The sequence below is a fragment of the Prionailurus bengalensis genome, chromosome A2 (genome assembly GCF_016509475.1).
Source record: "Prionailurus bengalensis isolate Pbe53 chromosome A2, Fcat_Pben_1.1_paternal_pri, whole genome shotgun sequence".
Taxonomy (NCBI): domain Eukaryota; kingdom Metazoa; phylum Chordata; class Mammalia; order Carnivora; family Felidae; genus Prionailurus; species Prionailurus bengalensis.
The window spans coordinates 142,851,957-142,873,224 of record NC_057348.1 but is presented as its reverse complement, the minus strand read 5'-3'; the positions used below and the strand labels follow the sequence as shown (position 1 = coordinate 142,873,224).

The window sequence follows — 21,268 nt, the reverse complement described above, 5'->3', positions numbered from 1 at the left end:
CTCATATATACTAACAGCAAAGCAGTAGATAATATAAATTTAGCGGTATCATAGAATATTAATTACGTAGGAGGAGATCTACAAAAGATGGTTAAGTGCTATGAAAGGGAAATGATAAGGCTATGTTAAAATATACAAAAGAAGACCTAAACAACTAAGAGACAACTCATGCTCATGGGTAGGAAAATATTCTAGAGATACTAAATTTTCCCCCGTTGATTTCTAGATTCCACCTACTTTCCAAAAATCTAACCAGAATTGTTCTTGGAACTTAAGATGGTTCTAAATTGTATGCAGAGGAGATGTCAGAACACTTCTGAGAAGAGAGAATAAGGAGTGCCGACCCGCCACGCCAGCATCAGTCTTATTATGAAACTTTAGTCATTTATATAGTATGATATTAGGTCAAGACAGACAGATGAATTAATGGAGGAGGAGGGACGGACCAGAAAGAGACCCACTTCTCCATGTAACTTAGGTATATCCAGTCAATTGGAAAAGGAGAGTATTGCTGGAAACTGATTATCAATATACGGGAAAAGTGACATTTCCAGCTTCACCCCACCAATCATCTATGGGTGGATTAACAATGCAAATGTGAGAAACAAAATTTTAGAAGTCTTAGTAGACATTATCTTAAAAATTGACAAATTTGCAAATTTTGAATCTAGATGGCAAAAGTATCTTTCTTTTCCGGCAACATTGGACTAGACAGTCAGAGACCTCCTCCTAGCACAGCAAATTTGAACAGGCAGGACTGTATGTACTCAAAAACTTCTCTTTCATAAATGTCTTCATCACTGTTAGAGATACAATGATTAATTAATAACATAATGGGATTTATGTGTACAAATAAGTATATATAAGGTATTAAATACTCCTGAAAAGAAACAATAAAGATCTTCAGTTGCTCAAGGTAAAGAAAGGTTTTCTGCGTCAGAATGAAAATATACTGAATTCAGAATATTGCAATACACTGGTTTGTTCCCAAATTCCCCTTAAGATGCATTTATCTTGCCTAATTATTACATTATCCTTTTCATCTTTTCCCTTTAATCAAACGTTTGATATTTTAATAGTTTCTGGCCACTTTTTTTTAAAGAGATTTTATTTAAACTTCCTAATTTGTCTGCTTCCCTGAGGTGAGTATCTCTAAATAATGGATCTTTTCTTATTTTGAAAGTTCAATAAGCTTATTTGAAGACTACCAAAGCAATTATAGATTGTATTTCTATTTCTCAAATAGTGTTCATTAATGATAATGACACTTTGCATTCTTAAAGCACCTTTAATGCAAGGATCTTAAAGACATTTCCACAAGAGAAAGTGCCGTTGTCAGTTTAATTTCTTAATGAAAAATCAAGAAGGAAGGTTTGGCTGAGAGACTTAGAAATGCTATTCAGCCATGTTTCTTGTCCTATTTATTTCATACACCAAAATAATTAGTTAAAGAAAATAATTTTCAACACAAAAAATTGAAAGTAGGCATGTATTTTTCATACTTTTCTATTTAGTTTTTATGAAACCATCCAATTGAGTGAGTACTTTGGCCAAGGTAAATGAACATGGAGGCTATACAGTGAAAATCTGGAGTATGGCTACACATTCTGGATTCCACCTTAATATTACACATGTGCACACTGCATTAATCAATATTAACTCTAAAGGAGAATCTGAAACAAGTTACTCATCCATGCCAATACCTTTGATATTCAGTTGTAAAAATCTGTATTGTCCTTAAAGCTTTTGTAGTGATATGAAGGGAAGCATTTATTTCCACATTTAACATAGCATTAGTTATTCATTTAATAACTATTGACTGATAACCCACTTTTCTAGAAATGGTATATTTATAATTGCTATAAGAAATAGACTCACGCACTGTAATGGCTCAAAAAGGAGAGAGGTTTGTTTTTTAGCTGGATGAATGGGTTACTAGTGCAGACCTTCTCCAAGAACCCATGCAGGAATCCAGGCTGTTGCAAGCTCTGCCACCTTTAACCTGTAGCTTTCCCGGTTGCCCGGCATGGTATTTCCATTCTAGCCAGTCAGAGGGTGAAAAGATCATAGAAGACCACTCCAGAGGCTTTTAATGAGAGGCCAGAAGTATCACTTGTGTTCACATTCCATTGGCTGGAGCTAATCATTTGGCCATACTTAACTACAGGGAAGAGTGGAAATGTAGCCAAGCTATGTTCCCAAGAAAAAGAGAAAATGGATGTGGGTGCTCAGCCAACAGTCAGTGCTACACATATAGTAGTGAATATAATGTAAAAATGCTCCACAATCATGAAGCTTACAATCTAACAATATGTAAGTTAAACAAACCACATATTTCTGATATTTGTAAGAGCTTTGAAGGAAATAAAGTGTGTAAGAGTGAGTGATAGGGAGAGGAAACAGGCTAATTGGGGTGTGGTGATCTGACAGAACATCTTGATGTGATATTTGATCTGGGATATAAATGATGAGAAGGAACCAGTCGTGTAACGATTCAAGTGGGAATAATATTGGAGAAAGAGAAAAAGAGAGAGGGTGAGATACTGAGAGAGAAAGAAAGAGAGGAAACACAAAAGTCCCGAACTAAAGCAAACTTCATGTGTTTGGACAGAAAACCCAATGTGGATGAAGTATAGAAGTGAGTAAGATTGGAGAAATAATAAGGCCTTCAAAGCCATGGTAAACATTTTGTGTTATACTCTAAGTGAAATGGGAAGCCACTACATGATTTTAAGAGGAGCTATATGATATGATTTGTGTTTCAGAATATCATCACTCTGGCTGCCAGGCAGAGACTGGGTTGTTTGAAATCCTGGATATGTTTTGGAGATAGAACCTGTTAAGCTTTTGTTTGTTTTTACTACCAAAGCATTTTGGATCTTATTTTAGGATTTTATCTCCAGATCTGGCATCCACTGAGCCAGACTTTGGTGGATCCATGCCTCCTTAGGGGAGAAACTAGTCAAGGGGGTTCAGTTTAGTTCAAGTGGAGGTGAGCAGGGTTCAGTGCATTTGAAGTTGAAATGGAGATCAGAAGAGTTCAGCAGTGTACTTCTCCAAAGCTTCGAGTTAGGGCAATGCCTGCTGAAATGACTTGTCTTTTAAAACTCTCCTGTTTGATATGGATGGCTATGGAACACTTGAAATATGACTAGTCTGGATTACAATGATCTGTAGGTATAAGGTATACACAGAGTTTTGATGATTTGCTATGTAAAAAAATGTGAAATACCTCATTAATATTCTTTATATTGGTTACATTTTGACATCATATTATTTTGCATATATTGGGTTACACAAAATGTATGACTGAAAATAATCTCATCATTTTTCTTCTACTTTTTTAAAAACTTTTTAAAGAACAGCTTTAGATTTCCAGAAACACTGGGCAGATAGTATAGATGGTTCTCATATTTCAGCCCCCCCTATACACAGTTGCTCCAATTGTTGTTATTTTATTGTTATTATTATTATTTTTGAGACAGAGACAGAGAGAGACAGAGCATGAGTGGGGAAGGGGTGAAGAGAGAGGGAGACACAGAATCTGAAGCAGGTTCCAGGCTCTGAGCTGTCAGCACAGAGCCCGACGCGGGGCTCATGAACTGTGAGATCATGACCTGAGCCGAAGTCGAATGCTCAACCGACTGAGCCACCCAGAGGCCCCCGGTTTCTCCAATTATTAACATTTTGTATTAGTATTGTACATTTGTTACAATTAATAAACCACTAATGATACATTGTTGTTAATGAGAGCCCATACATTCATTCTTTCTGTTTTACAGTTAGGTAAGGGTTTTAACTTAGGTTTTGGCTTGATTGAATAGATGGGCAGTTGTTAGCTACTTACTAGGAGAGGAAAGACTGTGAAGGATATGTTTGGATGAAAAAGAATCAAATGTGTCTAGATGCATGAAGTTTAGGATTATTATCAAACAATCAATGGAGTTGGATAAGTCTGCAGTCAGGGATAGATGTATAAATTTGAGACTCATCAGTGGAGGTATGAGGTTAAATTTCAAATTAAAATGATGTGAAGGGGTGCCTCGGTAGCTCAGTCAGTTAAGCATCAGACTCTTGATTTCGGCTGAGGTCATGATCTCATCGTTCATGAGACTGAGCCCAACGTCCAGCCCTGTGCTGACAGTGTGTTCTTGGGAGTTCTCTCTCTCCCTCTCTCTCTCTCTCTCTCTCTCTCTCTCTCTCTCTCTCTCTCTCAGAATAAATAAATAAACTTAAAAAATGGTGTGAAGAGTTAGCAGGAAATAAGACAATGGAGAGAGTGAGGACAACTCAGCTAAAAATTTCTGTTTTACAGTTAAGGAGAGTGGATAAATGAGGCAATAATGTCAATAATGGAGTTTTTGCTTGCCCTTTTTTTTTTTTTAAGATGAGAGCTATTAGAACTCATTTGTAAACTTAATGGAATACTATGGACAGTCTAAATCTGTTGATGTCAAAGGAAGAAAAGATATCTGTGTACGCGAAGGTGCATGGAGAGTGAGCAGTGAGGTCCTTGCACCAGGAGCAGGGCATGCCTGTGACTGGAGGGATGTGTCCTCGGTAGGAGGGAGGTTAATACGAGTGTAGATGCAGGTACCTCATAGGTTTTGTGGTGGAGTTATGAGGGAGTTTTTGTCTGACTGCTGCTTTTCCTCAGTGAGAAAGTATGAGACCAGCTGAAGTGACAGGGGGAGGGAGGTGTTGGGTATGGGAGGCATGAAACAGTCTGTCATCCAGAGCAGGGAAGTGGACTCACTGGCAAAGTGTGGAAGGATTGCAGAACAATGTTGACTGCACACTTCGGATCTGAGGTCACAAATTTAAAGTAAGACCAGACAGCAGTTTGGGACTAGATGAAGCAAGTGAGGTGCCTAATGTGCAGCATTTAGGGAGGCACTCACTCTCATAGTTGTGCTTGAGGCTCCTGACCTGCCTCAGTCTAGTCGTGGCCTTGCCAGACATTAAAACTTTATGATTTTCTCAAACAATATTCAGCTGCTTGAATAGAGGCGAAGAAGTTATACAATTGAGTTCAATCATGATTGTGATTCGGCAGAGGAATAAAATTGGTTGGAAGGAGATCATAGAACCTGTGTGAGAATAAGAAGGAAGGGAAACTATCATGGGGGGGGAGTATAATGACAAATTGGGTTGATAAATGAATCAATAAATTTAGGGGATCATAGAATTGTCGCAGTGGGGGTGGAAGGTGGTATCCAGGGAGTGAGTGAAAGTTGGGAGATGATGCAGTTCCTGGCAAGGACAACTTGTAGACTGTGATCATGATAGCGGGTGGTGAGATACATGACAGGGATGACCAGTGGAAGTGAGGAATGCCTCCGCTAATGCAGAGGCCAGGATGTTGAGTCATCCAGGTGGATGACCAGACCACCAAGAATGATAACAAGAATAGGGATGGAAAAGGATACGGTCTAAAGTCTTCAATGAATAAAGGCTGACTAATTGATATATGTAAGAGTAATATGACTGATTCCTAAATAACATATAATATGATTCTAATTCAAAGGCATAGGTCTGTTTATTGATTGTAATAAATACTTGATAAAATAAATCGGATAAAGAAAAGGTGAGCATGAATAATTGAGATTCTGTTGAAAATTGCTATTTCTTATGGCATTTTGGTCAATGACTTACGTCTCACATATGCATTCTTTTAAGGGAGCCAAAGCTCACTAAATCAACTGATTTCATTTTTCACTTTCTCATTTTTTTCGTGCTTACCCGGTAGTGTAGGTTGTTATGAGAAGGAAAATGGATAAAGTTTTGTAGCAAGAGGGAGGAAGGAAAGTAATAAACATGACAATAAGCTGAGTGGCTTACACTTATAAATATATTTATAATATTTGCCCATAAAGACGAATGAATTATTCTTGCATTGCATTTTGCATTGTGGAAATCAGCTAATGTAGATCAAGGAAGCATAAGTGTAGGCAAAGGAACGGATAATGATGATGATGGCTTCCATTTATTGCACACCTATCGTGTGCCAGCCACGCATTAAGTGCTTTACATACATCATCTCATGTAACCCTCGTAATAACCCAGGGAGGTGGAGGTTATTATGCTCCCTTGATGGTTGAGAAAACAGATTCAGTGAGGGTAACTTGCCCAGATCACGCAGGTAATTGGCAGAGCCAGAAATCAAACTCAGTCCCTGAATCCCAAGCTTATAGTCTTCCCCAGAACAATGTTCAACAGAGCCAACATTTGCAAATAAAATCTTCATTGGATGTATCATTTTTTTCCTACAAAAACATATCGAAGTGCTTGATATGCCTAGTAATAAAAATAGATAGTTTTTTCCAATGCATTTCTTATTGAGCAGAAAATATTCCAGGAGATATATAGACTCTGAGAGTGGTACCTGACAAGTAAAAGTTACCTCACAGCTCCACTTTGTTTGTTTCCATTTCTCTGCTAGTGCACATCACTTAAAACGTTTTTTAAAAAATTAATACACTTAAAATTTTCTGAAATAACTAAGTCTAGGGGATGAAGTCTGGGAGATATATATCTAAATACATGTATATCTAAATATATTTCTTACCTGTGTTGTTGGTAAATCATAATAAAGTGATCGATGTATTGAGATCAATGTATTTGTCATTTAAAATTTTCTTCTGGACAAAATCAGCTGTTTCAGGGGTGGTTGGATTCATACAAAGGATATTTTAAATTTCTTCTTATAGAAATTAGTAAACAGCATGGCCCCTTGTAGCTATCAAAGGTGTTGTTGGTTACATAAACCACAGAACCAAGGTAATCATTTGAGACGAGCCAATGTGTAATGGAATCATTCTTTCTGTGAAAGGGTTGAAGTAATTCAACTGCAAGCCTAGCCCCAGATCAGAAATCAGATTAGTAGAACAAGTTGCAAGAGTGTTTTCTAACATCAGACTGATAACAATGTGAAAGGGACTCATTTGGCCCCTTCCTTAGTGACTATAAAAGATGAGAAGTGACATACATGCATTTCATAATGGTATGAAGAGAGTAAGTATGGATTTACTTGGGATCATTAGTGAGGGTCTGATTTACGCTTTACTGTAATTTATTGATTGCTCACTCAGTATGAAGCACTGTATTTGGTTCAGAGCCTACAAAGATTAGAGACACACTCTGCCTTTGTTAAGGAGACCTCCTTTGTAAGGAAGGCAGAGGGTCTACCCAGTGTTGAGCACATAATAGGCTCTCAGTAAATATATGTCGAATAAATGTTTTGAGTGGGTATGAGGGTGAATAGTAAAAGTGTGTGGAGTGTAGCGAGTGATATGTTAGAGCAGGATAGCATGCAAAGAGGCACTTGGGCTTTTGCTCCAGGTTTAGAAGATCAAGCTTCTTTAGGTGTGACCTTTGAGCCACATCTTGGAAGGAATTATATAGAGAAGGTATAGGAGGAAGGAGGAAGTGAATTTATGAATAATAACATGTACAAAGACAGGATGGTAAGAAGGAGCATGGTGAATTTAGAGAACTGGGTTTTAGGTATAGGTGGCATTCTGCTGAAAGAGGAGAACTAGTGGGGCACCCAGTAGCGCAGTCAGTTAATTGTCCAACTCTTGACCTCAGCTCAGGTCATGATCTCGTGATTTGTGAGTTCAAGCCCCACATCAGGCTCTGCACTGATGGTGCAGAGACTGCTTGGGATTCTATCGCTCCTTCTCTCTGACTCTCTCTCTCTCTCTCTCTCTCAAAATAAATAAATGAACTTAAAAAATTTTTAAAAAAAAGAAAAAGGAGAATGAAGATTAGTGAGGGTGACTTGAGGAAAGCCATATATGATCACTGAGAAGTTCCTATGTTTTCATATGGGCACTGGATCTCATACACAGCATTGCCATAAAACCATAAAGGAGATAATAATTAATACTTATATAATACTATGTACTAAATATTTTACATATTTTAACTCACTTAATCGGCATAGAGTCCTCTGAGATAGGAAGTACTATTAGCCATTTTAAAAATGAGACACATGAAATACAGGGAAATTAAGTAACTTACCTGAGATCCTACATCTAATTAATAAGTGACGGAGCTGAGGTTTGAACTCAGTGATCTGGCTCCAAACCCAGCACTCCTAGCCATTTTAGTATATTACCTCTTAATACAATGTCAAGTTCAGTGTGGGTTGTTGTTAATGGTATTTGAAGTATTTCAGTTAGTCAATTATTATTTTTGTGATAATGCAGCTCTCATTTATTTGCTTTCTGATAGACTTTCTCAGGTTGGAGAAAAGAGATGTAGAAACAGCTGACGCACCAGGAATTATATGCAACTCAGAGTACATTCATGAGAACGTGTTACATGAGTGGCTTCCTTCTACCTTTGGTATCATCATGGTTAAAAAGATTGAGACTGCTGTTGTAGAAGATTGGAGGTCATTCAGTAAGGGGTGTAACATTGGGGATTTTAGTTAGAGAAGTCAAATAGTCCTTTATTCATGAAGAATACGGCATGATAACTTTTTGACGTGGTATATAGATGTCAGGAATTGTTGATGACGTTAGTGTGAAATCCATACAGATATGTATTTTTCCATCCAAGAATCTCTTTCCCATTTGAATTTCCATTATTCTCTGTCTAGATATCACTTAAAGAATTTTCAGCATCCTATCTATTCCTCTGCATTGGTGCATACTGGAAATACTGATGGGGTGAATAGTAATCGTACTAATAGTACCTCATTACCCCATGCATTGTTCTGTGCACTTGACAGGTATTTGTTCATTTAATTCTTACAACACCTCTATGAGAAAAGTGTCACTATCACCTCCATTTTTCAGGTGAGGACACTAGGATTTAAGGGTTAACCTGCTCAAGGTCACTAGGAGTTCTGTTTTGGTGACTTGAGGTCACTAGGAGTTCTGTTTTGTGAGGCATGGCAAATGGGTTTCTGCTTGAGTGTCTGAGGAGTAGCTAAGATAGTACCAGTTGATTGGACAGCTCCTATTTTATTCCCCAATTCGTCATTTCTTTCTTGATTTATATATAAAGCCATTTCCCATATGAATTAATAATAATAATTTAAATGCATACAGCTCTTCTAGGACTTCAACACATGCTCATGTTCATTGTTAAGTCCCCACGTGACACTGAATAGAAAGAGAGATACAAAGTCTTGGAAATAAATGGGGAGGTGGAGTTCGCATGGTCATGCAGCTCTTGATTCTCAGACTAGTGCTCTCTCCTCCATGCTATACCATTTCTTGTGGCCTTAGCAGTTTTGCAGATGCTAGGTATCTGTGATCCTATCAGAGATTTCATGCTGTGTCCAATTTTATAAACATTCCAGAGAACAGGAAATTGGACATCTTTCCATTAAATACTTGGAAAGTACCCTAATCGCTGCTGTGTGACTCTGGTTGTATTTATTTGCAACTTATTGTCTTAAGTCATCCATGTTGTTTGATACGTTAAATGTTTTAGAATTTTGTGATTTGTTAAAAATTCTGCAGGTAAAGAACTCATTATAAAATGGGAGCGTAGAGAGTTGATATATGTAATTATTCGTAGTGTATATTTTGGGAGAGAATAGGAAAAGAGATAGCGAGAAGGAGACACTTTCTAGCACAGCATAGAAATTAAATCCAATATGCTATGACAAGCAATTCAGGGAGAGAAGACAGGCACAAAGAAAAGGGATTGGTGTTAGGTGAATTTGTTGAGATAGCAACGAGTAATCCAACAAGATGAAGCAGGGAAATGGGCGAAGCTAAAAGCTGTTACAGAACAGGAAGTTCTATTCAGATTGTGAGGCTACGCAGAATAAGACATGGCAGTAGCAATCCCTTTCTACTGTTTTTTTAAAATATTTATTTATTTTGAGAGAGAGAGAGAGAGAGAGCTAGAGAGAGCATGAGGGGGGGAGGGGGAGAAAGAGGAGGAGAGAGAGAATTCCAAGCAGGCTCTGTGCTGCCAGGGCAGAGACCCAGGTGTGGCTCAATCTCATGAGATCATGACTGGAGCCGAAACCAAGAGTCGGCTGCTTAACTGACTCACCTGCCCAGGCGCCCCACCTTTCTCCTCTTAAAACCTGTGATTATGTAACACTTAATAAGTGGAAAAGGAAAAGTGAGCAGAAGCTATTAAGAGAAAAGTTGAAAGCTTAGAGAAATGAGAGTTTAGAATATACTAGATCTCTTAAGTCCTGCTACCCTGCCCCAGTGAATTGGGGGAACTTTTACGATCCAGAACTTGCCAGCCATCACTGTCTTGCCCATTGAGAGGTTCCCAACGATGGCCCACACTGATATACTCTTGGGCAGAGGTAGCAGAAGCAGAAGCTTAGAAGAGAAATTGAATGGGGAACTGCTTCCGAGAGTCCAGGCCAGACTGAAGCAAAACTCCAGGGAATTTGGCTAGGACGTTTTCCTGCCAGAGTTTGAGTGGCTGTTTGTAGTTCATGTTATATAGTAGGTGTTATGCTTCAGGACATTTACACTCTTCTCTATTGACTGTCATTCTCTGTAGCGAGGATGGAATATTCAGCCTATCAACTTCTATTTATTTAACTGTTATGTACATTGCCTAACTTGGATACTCACCATTTACTTTCTAATGTGCATAATAAAGCATGTCTTCTCCCTGTATGTACGTCTGGGCTTCTTTTTGTGTAGAAGATATTATGCTATCAAGAATGACCTTGTATGGATTACAATCTTCGTATCTCTTACTACACACAATATATTTTTATCTACCATTCTTTCTTAGAGAAAAATAAGCTCAGTGGGCTATCTTACTAAAACTTTATTAACATTGTTTTCTAAACATTTATAGGTAGTGCTGGGACACCTGTCACTTTTAATGAAAATGGAGATGCTCCTGGACGTTATGATATCTTCCAGTATCAAATAACCAACAAAAGTGCAGAATACAAAATCATTGGGCACTGGACCAATCAGCTTCATCTAAAAGTAAGTATCAATATAAATTTGCATTAATGGATATAATTCTCAGATAGACAGGCTTTATTTTTAAGTTTATAATACAAATTTTGTTAGAATTGATTCTTATAATTAAGTTTTCAGAAAATGTGTGATTTTATCCTTCCTTCAACTTTGAAATGTTATGGAAAATCTTAAATGTCTGTAGAGAAATCTAGTATCTATAGGGATTTAACGAAAGATCTCATTTCCTTTTAAGTGACTGTATTAGGGAAATTTTGTCCTTTTTTGAAAGACTCACTTGTTTACGTGTTGGTACGCTGTGTGTGTGTGTGTGTGTGTGTGTTGTGAGGGGGAGGAATGACAGTGTGCCATGAATAAGTTTAGGCTTAAAAATAAGTGTATTTTACTTTTGCCACATCAGATATTGAGACCTTATGACCGTGTCTGATTGATGGAAGTGAATCATGACCTATATTTACATTACCTCTTTGAATCACAACATCAGAGAAAGTTAATGTACCTACAGGTGATGGTCAGATCCTTTAACAGCCTTTTGGGCTGCCTGCTGTCCCTACCTACCTGGCGTGCTATCAAGGCCCAATGCCCACAGATTTGGCATTTCCTAGAAGTGGCCATGTGAGGAAAACTTGAGGAACTCAGCTTAAGCAGGGTCCCAGGGCCTGGGGGTGGTGCCGAAGGTGGCTGGGCATTTGCCTGCCCTGGTGTCACCAACACAGGGGGCTCTGTCTCCTCCTGCTGGGTCTGGTGGGGATCTGGTGGGGGCAGCGTGCAGGATGGCTGTGGGGTGCAGGAGCTTCATCAGTTTTGCCTGGCTGGTGGCAGCCCTTCAGAGGGGCTTTCCTAGGGGAAGGGTCTGCAGGGACATTGGAGAGAGCTATGTGGTGCCAGCACCCACCAATTATAAGGGGCTCTGGAGTAGGAAGCCAATCCTGAACCTGAAAGATAAGGGGGGCCCAGAAAGGGAGCAGGACTGTTAGTGGTCGCATGGGGAGGGTGTTGGGGTGATTGGAATAGCATCTGTTTACCACTAGGTAAAGAATTATTTCACATTTTAACAGCCATGATGTGATAGTGCATTGGCTTCTTCCAGTATAGAGAAATAAGGAACATGCCCTATAGTCTCAGCTAAGGATTGGCATTCATTCATTCAGCATGTCTTTGACAAGTGTAATATAGGACTATTTACAGGGACTTAGCATTTCCTCTGTAGACAGTCAGGGGCTTTGTAAATGCCTCACATAAACTGGAAACATATTCATGTACTGTCTTATTGTTCTAATATGTATTTCATTCTTTCCCATAATGAAAGTATCTCTTCTTGATCCTCAAAGCCATCATAACACTGTGAGAATTGAGTTTATTTCTTAAATGAACAATTAAGTTCATTTCCTAGCCATCCCTTATCCTAGCTAGAAGGTAAAAGCTTATGATGTACACAAGGGTGGAGATCATTCTTGTCTATATGTGTGTAACATGTTCACATGTGCTTTCTTGTGTTTGAACCCACTCAAAAGACATCGAGTTGGTAATTTTTAATACAGCTTTTTACTTCTGTGTCTCCAAAGAGAGCTCCTTAAGTGGCATGCTTATGCAGCATCAGTCACCAAAGTTTTCAAAAAGGAAGCAGATGATGAGAAATAATAAAACTAGGATATTTATGATCTACTGTCTCTGAAATGACTTGCTGATAATTATCATGGTTCAGCATTCAATAATGCACAAAGACAGCTTATATTTCTAACTATTGTTGTGCTTTGTAAGACCACGTATCTGCAGTTAACTACATGTAGCAGCCTGAAGAAACCTTATCTACTGTTCTGTAACCCAAATTAACATATATTGAAGCATAGTTTTTATAAGTCTACAAGTCATTAATGCCAATCTGAAAATCAACAGAGTTTTGTCAAAAGGTCTTTTGAAAGTAAACCTATGTGAAATAAAATAATTAAACATGACAAAGAAAATTTGATATGGGTTAAAATAGGTTAGCTACTTTTTATCTGATATTTATTAATGCTAAACTGCCTATTACATTCTTATGACTAAGGACGTACATAGCAAAGTTCAGTGGTTGAAAAATACGTCCACTATACTAAGATACCTAAAACATTTACACAAAAAGTATATATACACACACATCTCTCTATATATGTGCATGATATATTTGTTATAAAACTTCATACTGAATCTCAAGCTGTTCTTCAATGTACATTTAACAGTGCATGAGAGTTTTATGTTTATTATTGTGTAACTATTCATAAAATATATCAAAACAATTTGTAAGAGTTATTTCTTATGCATGATTGTGACCATTTATAACTAGATAGGAGTACCAGCTTTACTGAAACAGAGAGAATGTATCTCTGAGAAGAAAAGTAAGTAAATTAGACTGTGGGGAGAGGTTGTAAGTCAGGGTTGACTTCTGGAGTATAGCAGGACAAATTGTTTCCCCTTGGATCAGTGACCTGTTTGAAGGCCGAGTAGGGGGTGCTTGGAAAGTGACCAGTTTATTAAAGTCCTGCTTGGACATTAGTCAAGGCATCAAACAAATGCTTTGCTTCAGTTTTATCATCTGTAAAATGAACACATTAGTAGCCCCTGTTTTGTATGGCTGTAATAAGAATTAAATGAAATAATATAATGAAGCATTTAGTTCAGGACTTGGCACACATGAAATCCATAAACATTACCTATTCTTAATCCAGTGTCTCGTGACTCTACATGGCCAGTGGGAGATATGGTAATCGTTGTGAGTAAAACACTGCTCATTACAGAGGCACTTGAATTTGCTTTAGAAAGTTATGAGAGAATCTCTTCATCAAAATGCTGACCATTTGTCTCCATAGCCCAGTGTTTCTTCTTATATTTATTATTGGCCTTAATACCTTAGAAAATCTATCTACACTTAAAAAGTAACCTTTAAATGAGATAAATACAAACTTTCTATATGGTAGCATATGGCCAGGTAATGTCAGCTAAGCAATTGTTTTTTGAATGGACTTGATAAATTCATTCTGTGCACATACACTGGGCTAAGTTTTGGGACTAGATTGAATAGGTAGTTCTCAGGGTGCTCATAGTCTGGAAGGATAGACCAGCACTCAAACCAACAATGCCAGCGTAGTAAGGCAGGTGCATGGATGAAGGTGTGTGCAGTGTCTCCAGCAGCAGCCCAGAGAGACTTTCCTAATCCGGCCTGGCTGCCGATGACGGTTGTGTTGAGGGCCAGGGGAGGATACTCTCCCCTGTGTCCTCCCATCTCTCCTTAATCTGTTAAACCAGATTTACAGTAGATTTTACACTCTGAGCGGTAAGCATTTATCAGCCAGTTATTGGATGGAATTCTGCTTCAAGGAGCCAGTTTTTCTGGCTGAATTCAAGCATGGGATGATTTTGTACACAGCCTGTGTACGATGAAGCATGTATGAATGTGACAGATTTGCCCTGAATGTACCTTAGTGGAGTGAAAGAATTTTTTAAACAAGTAGGTTATTTTTTTTCTTTTTCCTGGAAAATTATGAGGTGTTTTATTTCCTCAAAAGCATTGTCTTTATTGTTCCAAATATTATTGCTTCTTTTTCTTTATGATGGAACTAACATATGTTCTTAATGTAGCAACTACAATCAGCGAGTACAATTGTTTAGTTTGATTTAGGCTTTCTATTCAGTTGCCTCAGTCCGTGCGTGAAGGGCGTGTTGTCTGAGAACGAATTTGAACAATTAGGTCTCTCCATTTTGTTAGACTGAATGTCTCAAGAGGCAGGTGGTCCTTATTAGTGATTACAAAACATATTGTAACCTCGAGGTTCCGAGTAAACAGCAGAGCCTGAACTGCGGGGGGAACGGCCATATGCTGCTGTAAGTCCATGGGGAGAAGGTATATGGAGGTTAATGGATGTACCTAAAATAACTCTAACTCAGGGCTCACTTTTTTATACTTCCAACCAGAGCTTACTGGTTTTTATTTATTTTGTATTGTTTATTTTTTGATTATGGTGGGAATGAGGCAGATGGTTTTGCTTGTTTTATTGTTCTGTTTTCTTCTGTTTTTATTCAATTAAATAATTTGGAGATAAGTAATAGTAGTAAAGGATAGCAACTCTATTAGAGTGTCTCAACCACAATTATTAGTGGCACCGTGTCAATTGGGAAGGGTGATTTGAAGAATGGCTTCATTGACACTGATTTAATTTTGAGTGGGTCACTCCATAGAAGAATGTAACTCTTCACAAGGCACTGAATCCTGTTCCTCAGTTATCTCATCTGTTAAGTGGGGATAATAAATAGGCATTATGAAGATTGAATGCATTAGAATATAGTGGTGAAGAATGAGACTTCAAAGTCAGAAAAAGGTTTGAATTCCAACCTTCCATTCATGAGTCTTAGAGCCCTGCGCATATTATTTTAGCTCTTTTAGTCTCAGATTCTTCATCTGCATGGAAACAATCATAACTACTTCACAGAGTTCTTGAGATAATTAAAGGATTAATCACATACACAAAGATCGTAGAACATTGCTTGCCACATAGTCAATGTTAAGTGAATATGGTAATAATAATTTGTTTTGTTTTGCCACAATAGCTAGTCTACTACTGAGGACCTATAGTTTCAATCTAAAATTCCATACATGCAAAGTCTTTTTTGACTTTATTTTGATGTTTTGAGTAGGGATTAACTTAAGAAGAAGTACATACATCATGATAACTTTTCTGTGCCTGTACAATAAATCCAAAATGTTTACTTTAGTATTAAAAAAATGGGCTGCATGCTTTGGGGACAACCAGAAACTTGAGCAAAATTTTTGGTGTTTAGCCCAATTAAATCTGTCTTTCCTATGGACATGTAATATATATCATTTATAATATAATATTTTAATTTAAATATATTTTAATATAATATTTAATTATATGTATATCTATTTGCCTGTAGATGGTTAGTCAGTTACATGCTGTACTGGAGTTTCCTCCACTTTCTTGGAATACAGATAGAAAGAATTCCTCAGTGTCCTCATTTGCCTTGTGGGTATGCTGTTTTGGATAAACATTACAAGTTTTTAACCAAAACCATTAGATTCATTAAATAGAGGAACAGCTTTTCTATAGTGAAGGTTATTGAAATAGTCTTGAAGTAAAGATGGATTGAATGGAGTTGGAACAGTGTTTGAGGGGAGACTTGACCCTTTATTTGCTTGGGCTCTGAGAAGCCATGCATTTTCTCTTTGCCTCGATTTCTCCATTTACAAAGTTGCCTACATTTAGAAATGCTCTTTCATATCACTGTCAGTGCTTATGAAAGATAGCTCACCTGTGAGGCCAGCTCTCCCTTTCCCACAAACCATGAATGTAGAGTCAATTCTCTGAGATCTTTCACTACATTCTGACAGAACTTTAAATGCCACTGTAGTTCCTATATTTATACTCCATTCGGAAAAACTATTCTGCTCCCATTCTGTACAACAAGATGACTAGTGGTCAAAACTATATTTTTGTTTATTAGATTCAAATATATTCTTTTTTAAAAAAGTCATTTTGGGGTCAGTAGTTATATCTCTGTTTATGAGAAAACAAGCATTTGGTAAATTCATGTTTTTGACATGTTGAGCAAATGCCAAGGTAATTAAATTTTAACTATGTTCTTGCTAGCCCAGGGTAGGTGCTCAGTAAGTATTTGTTAAATGTCATGAATAATATGCTGATATTTTCTAAATGCTGACTGAATATGGGACAATGATCCGAGATTATTGATTAGGAAGTAGACTTGTACACAGTTTATTTATTCAGTGGCTGCTCCCTGCCAGGCAGGATGCTAAGCTGTTGAGGAGTACCAGGTTCAATAAAATAAACTTCCAGATATTAAAAGATTCGCAATTCATTAAAGGCAACTATATGCTTGAGTAACTACAATAAAAGCATAACTAGGAACAGATTAAAGAACAAACTATGAATTCAGAAGGTGTAATGATTACTTCCAACTCCGAGGAGGATACAGTTTCTTGATACATGAGATTCAAACTGATCTTCAGTTACTTTGGTGGCCAGAAATGGTTGCGAGAGTGTACAGTCCATGGAAAAAGCATCCGTCCATCTCCAACCATTCATTCATCCATCCATTCCAGAATAAAGTGCCTCCAATGTGCCACTGCTGTGCTAGGTGCTGTAATGATATGGAGGTATGTAAGATTCAGTTCATAGGGTCACCCCTAAACTGGTAGCACTAAGTAGGAGCAGAATCCAAGGAAATGGATTCATGAGTTCATGAGTCCACAATGCATCCATCCATGTTCCTTTATTCTTGTCTATCTTGAGCACACATTCTTACTGGTAAAGTAGGATTAGTGTTCACTGAGAAACATTCTGTCTTGGTCTGGAGACTGGGAAATTGGGAACTGTTTTGATCCAACTGGTTTGCGATATCCCCATGGAGACAAGTTGGGAAGACCCTAGTACTTGGATGGCCTGATGAGAGAAACCTGACTTCAGAAGGCCCCTACCATTTGTCCTCAGAGAAGCACTGATAATTTAGGGCAAAGAGCATGTTGTACTTGTCTTTGAATGTTTAAAAATTACCACAATGTGAGTCTCGCTCAATATTCATGAAATAAATTAAGGAACTCAAAAATAAAAATAGTGTTATTTTTACAAGACCATAAAGGTGAGCTAACCATAAAGTACTAATCTGGAGATAAGGTATAACCTAGAGCACATGGGGTAAGGGTAGAGTTCAGAGCCGTAATAGTAATCAGGAGTGAAGTCAGATACAAAAGCCAGAATGGAAAATCTAGTTCAGGGTACATCTAATTGAGCCCCATAAAGAAGAAGGGAAAATCCAAAGTCACACACAAGAGCAAGAGGAGTGTGAATAGGGGGCCCACATAAAATTCTGAAGGACTTACTGTTACTATTACCATTGGCTTTTATTCCTGCCGTGCCATTTGCAGAACTTCCTATAGCCTGTAGGACCTCAGTGTTGCTTAGTGGCTTCAATGCTTACCTTGAAGGGACAATATCCATTGCTGCCTGTCTGACAGATTATCTCTGCCTTATCTGTCCATGTACATGGTTTGAGCCTTGTTCCATAAGATATTTAAAAGGATGTGATAAGATACATTACATAGTAGGATAGACAAACAAACCAGGAAATTACGAAGAAGAATAAAGAGAGTTAATAAATTTTAGTTAGTAGTCAACTTTGATTTCCTCGTCAGTAATTACAACCAATAGATTCACCTAGGCTGCTCAGTAGAATAAGAAATAGTTATGCTGATATTTTAAGAACAAAATTATGCCATATAAAAATATAGTTTCCCAAATAAAGTGTCTCCAATGTGCCATTGTTGTGATTTTTTAAGAATACACAAATATATGCCATATAAAATATGGTTTAATCAGATTAAGATTTGAGATGCTGGAATCAGTTATCTCAATCTTGTTGGAGGCAGATTCCTGGAGTAACCTAATAGTATCCAGGGAATCTAGTAGTTTATCAGGGAAATATAAGTAGAGTATTAAAAGGTCTATCATTATTGATGAAAAATAGAAGAAGTCACAAGCGCTTAAATAGCTATTTTTATAAATAATTGTGACAATGACACAGAAAAGGAAATGAAAACTAAACAAAATGATAGAGATCAAATTAGAAAAGGAAAATCAAAAAAATATGATGCAAGTCAAAGAAGGACATAACATATACCAACACCAAAGATGGGCAAAGGAAGATGGTGATTCTAGACTTTTATGGGGATAATAAAGTAATAAAAATTATAATAAATGGCATTTTAATCCCTATTCTAGCCTTGGGAGGAGTAAAGTAAGTATAATTTTAACATGATGAGTAGAATAGGAAAGGTTAAAATAAGGTTATAAACATAAAATGATAATATAGAATAGAGGAATAACTGGTAAAAAAAAAGTCATTTTCTTATGGTAAATTTGCTAAAATATATGTGAACCCTGTATGCTAGGGTACTTTTAAAAAGCTCAATGGACACATCAGTGTTATTTAAAATCTACAATGTGCAAGAGTATTACAAGTAAGAACTGAAAAGTATTATATATGAATAAAATATGTTGCCCCCAGATATAGATAGAGGTCAGTAGCTGGTAAGGGCATGAAACTAAAAAGAATGAAGTCAGTGTGTCTGTTGACTGAATCAAAAGTTTAGCATGGCATCTTTCCTCAAAATTGCCACTATTTAAGGAAGGAAAATAGAGACAGAACCTGGATCTTCCCCAAAGTCCCTATGCCATTTTACTGAGGTTATTGATCATTATCACCAAATGAAGTTCTAGAAATGTACAGTTCTATATCAACTCGGAGTTTGAGACATCAATCCATAAATAAATGACAGAGGGATACAACAAAGACACATAAAAGTACCAAATTTTACTATTCTTTGACTGCTTTTGTTTGTTCTAAAATCATTTTTTAATTTTTTAAAAAAATTTTTTAATGTTTTATTTATATTTGTGACAGAGACAGAGCATGGGGGGGGTGGGGCAGAGAGAGAGGGAGACACAGAATCCAAAGCAGGCTCCAGGCTCTGAGCTGTCAGAACAGAGCCCAATGTGGGGCTTGAACCCACGAACCGTGAGATCATGATGTGAGCTGAAGTCAGGCGTTTAACCAACGGAGCCACCCAGGTGCCCCTAAAATCGTTCTTAATTAAACTTATTTTAAGATGATTGCAGATTCACATGCAGTTGTAACACATAATAAGGAAAGATCTCATGTCCCCTTTGCCTATTTCTCCCCAACAATAACATCTTGAAAACTATAGTGTAATATTACAACCAGGACATGGACATTTATATGGTCCAGCAATTTTGTTCAAATCTCCTCAGTTTTATTTTTACTCATCTAGTGTGTGAGGGGGTAGTTCTGTGCAATTTTGTTACCTGTCTTGGTCCTTGCTTCAACCACTATAGTCAAGATACAGGACATTTTCATCACCACAAGGATCCCCATGTTGCCCTTTTATTGCCAGATCCATTTCCCTCCCATACACCTCCCCCCAGTACCTGGCAACAACTCAAATGTTCTCTATTTCTACAAATTTGTCATTGCAAATAAATGGAATTATCCTGTATGTAATCCTTTGAGTTTCAGCTTTTTTCATTCAACATAATTCCCTCAAAATTTATCCAAGTTGTGTGTCCCTTTTTGTTGTTCAGTATTATTCCATGGTATGGATATACCAAGTTTGTTTAACCACTCACCCTTTGAAGGATACCTGCAAAATAATTATAAATAAATCTGCTGTGAATATTTGTTATTTTATGTAGAGAGAAACAAGGAAGAGTGATATCTTATCTCGGAACTGAATGAAATTCATTTTTATATGACAGTTTTAGACTTATAGTTAACCCTTTAATATAGAATATTTCTTGAAAATAAGAAAGGGAACATGACACCTTATCCTTATACCTGGGATAGTGATGTCTTAGACGTGATAAACCTACCACAATTGCAGTAAACGTACCTAAGAAGAAAAAGTTCTCGTTTAAAAACAATGCCACATAGGTCTAGCTCCTGTTAACATAGTCGTGTGTGAAAACAGACCTGTATGCTTTCTTTTCCTGCTTCTACTTTCCATCCCTGTCTGTTGTGTTGTGTTGCTGTCTGTGGCACTAAAATGAAACTCTTAGAGTTTCCAAGAATTTCAAAGTTGCCCCTGCTCTCTATTTCTCAAGTTGTTTTAACACTCTGGTAGGCTTTGCTGTATTAGTTCTCATTTGACTGCTTTGTAGCTATCAGGTCAATTGGTATATGCATTTCTCTGCATTCATGCCGTGTTTTTAGATTCCAAATATCAGACATGACTTCTGGATTAAGCTATTTTATGATCTTCAAGACTACTGATCTAAACTCTTGTGAAAATGTTCAGAGGGAACCCAAAGGGACAGATTATAATGGAAATCTCTTACTACAAATATACTTTGAGCTTTGGTGTGTGTGAATTAAGTTTTTTAAATTTGTGCAATGAATTAGCCTATCCTTAATATTAGTTAATCAAAGAACCAGTTGATTTTTATAAATGGTAGCTATAAAATATTCTATAGGGGTGTGATTTCATGTTGTCCAAGGCACAAATGGACTTGAAGAACAGACCCTGCCATGCCCCATGACAATACAGGATGTATCACCAGAGTTTAGGAGACTGGTTTTTAACCTGGACTCTTACTAATCCTGAGACAGATTTGTGCTTTATGACTTAATGTTTGGGGCCTCAGTTTCCATGTTTATAAAATTATGAATTAAATATAGCTTTTCACTAAAATTTCTTCCAGATCTATTACTTTCTAATTGAATACTTCAGAGTGTGAATGTAATGTTATATG

At 37.3% G+C, this 21,268-nt stretch overlaps 1 protein-coding gene across 3 annotated transcripts in view; it reads left to right on the top strand.

Annotated features, from left to right (window-relative positions):
* Positions 1–21,268, top strand: part of GRM8 (glutamate metabotropic receptor 8) — a 774,850-nt gene that overhangs the window by 626,734 nt on the left and 126,848 nt on the right. For all 3 annotated transcript variants that reach the window (XM_043589415.1, XM_043589416.1, XM_043589417.1), the window contains exon 8: positions 10,801–10,937. In XM_043589415.1, the coding sequence (XP_043445350.1) occupies positions 10,801–10,937 (137 nt within the window). The remainder of the gene's footprint in view (positions 1–10,800; positions 10,938–21,268) is intronic.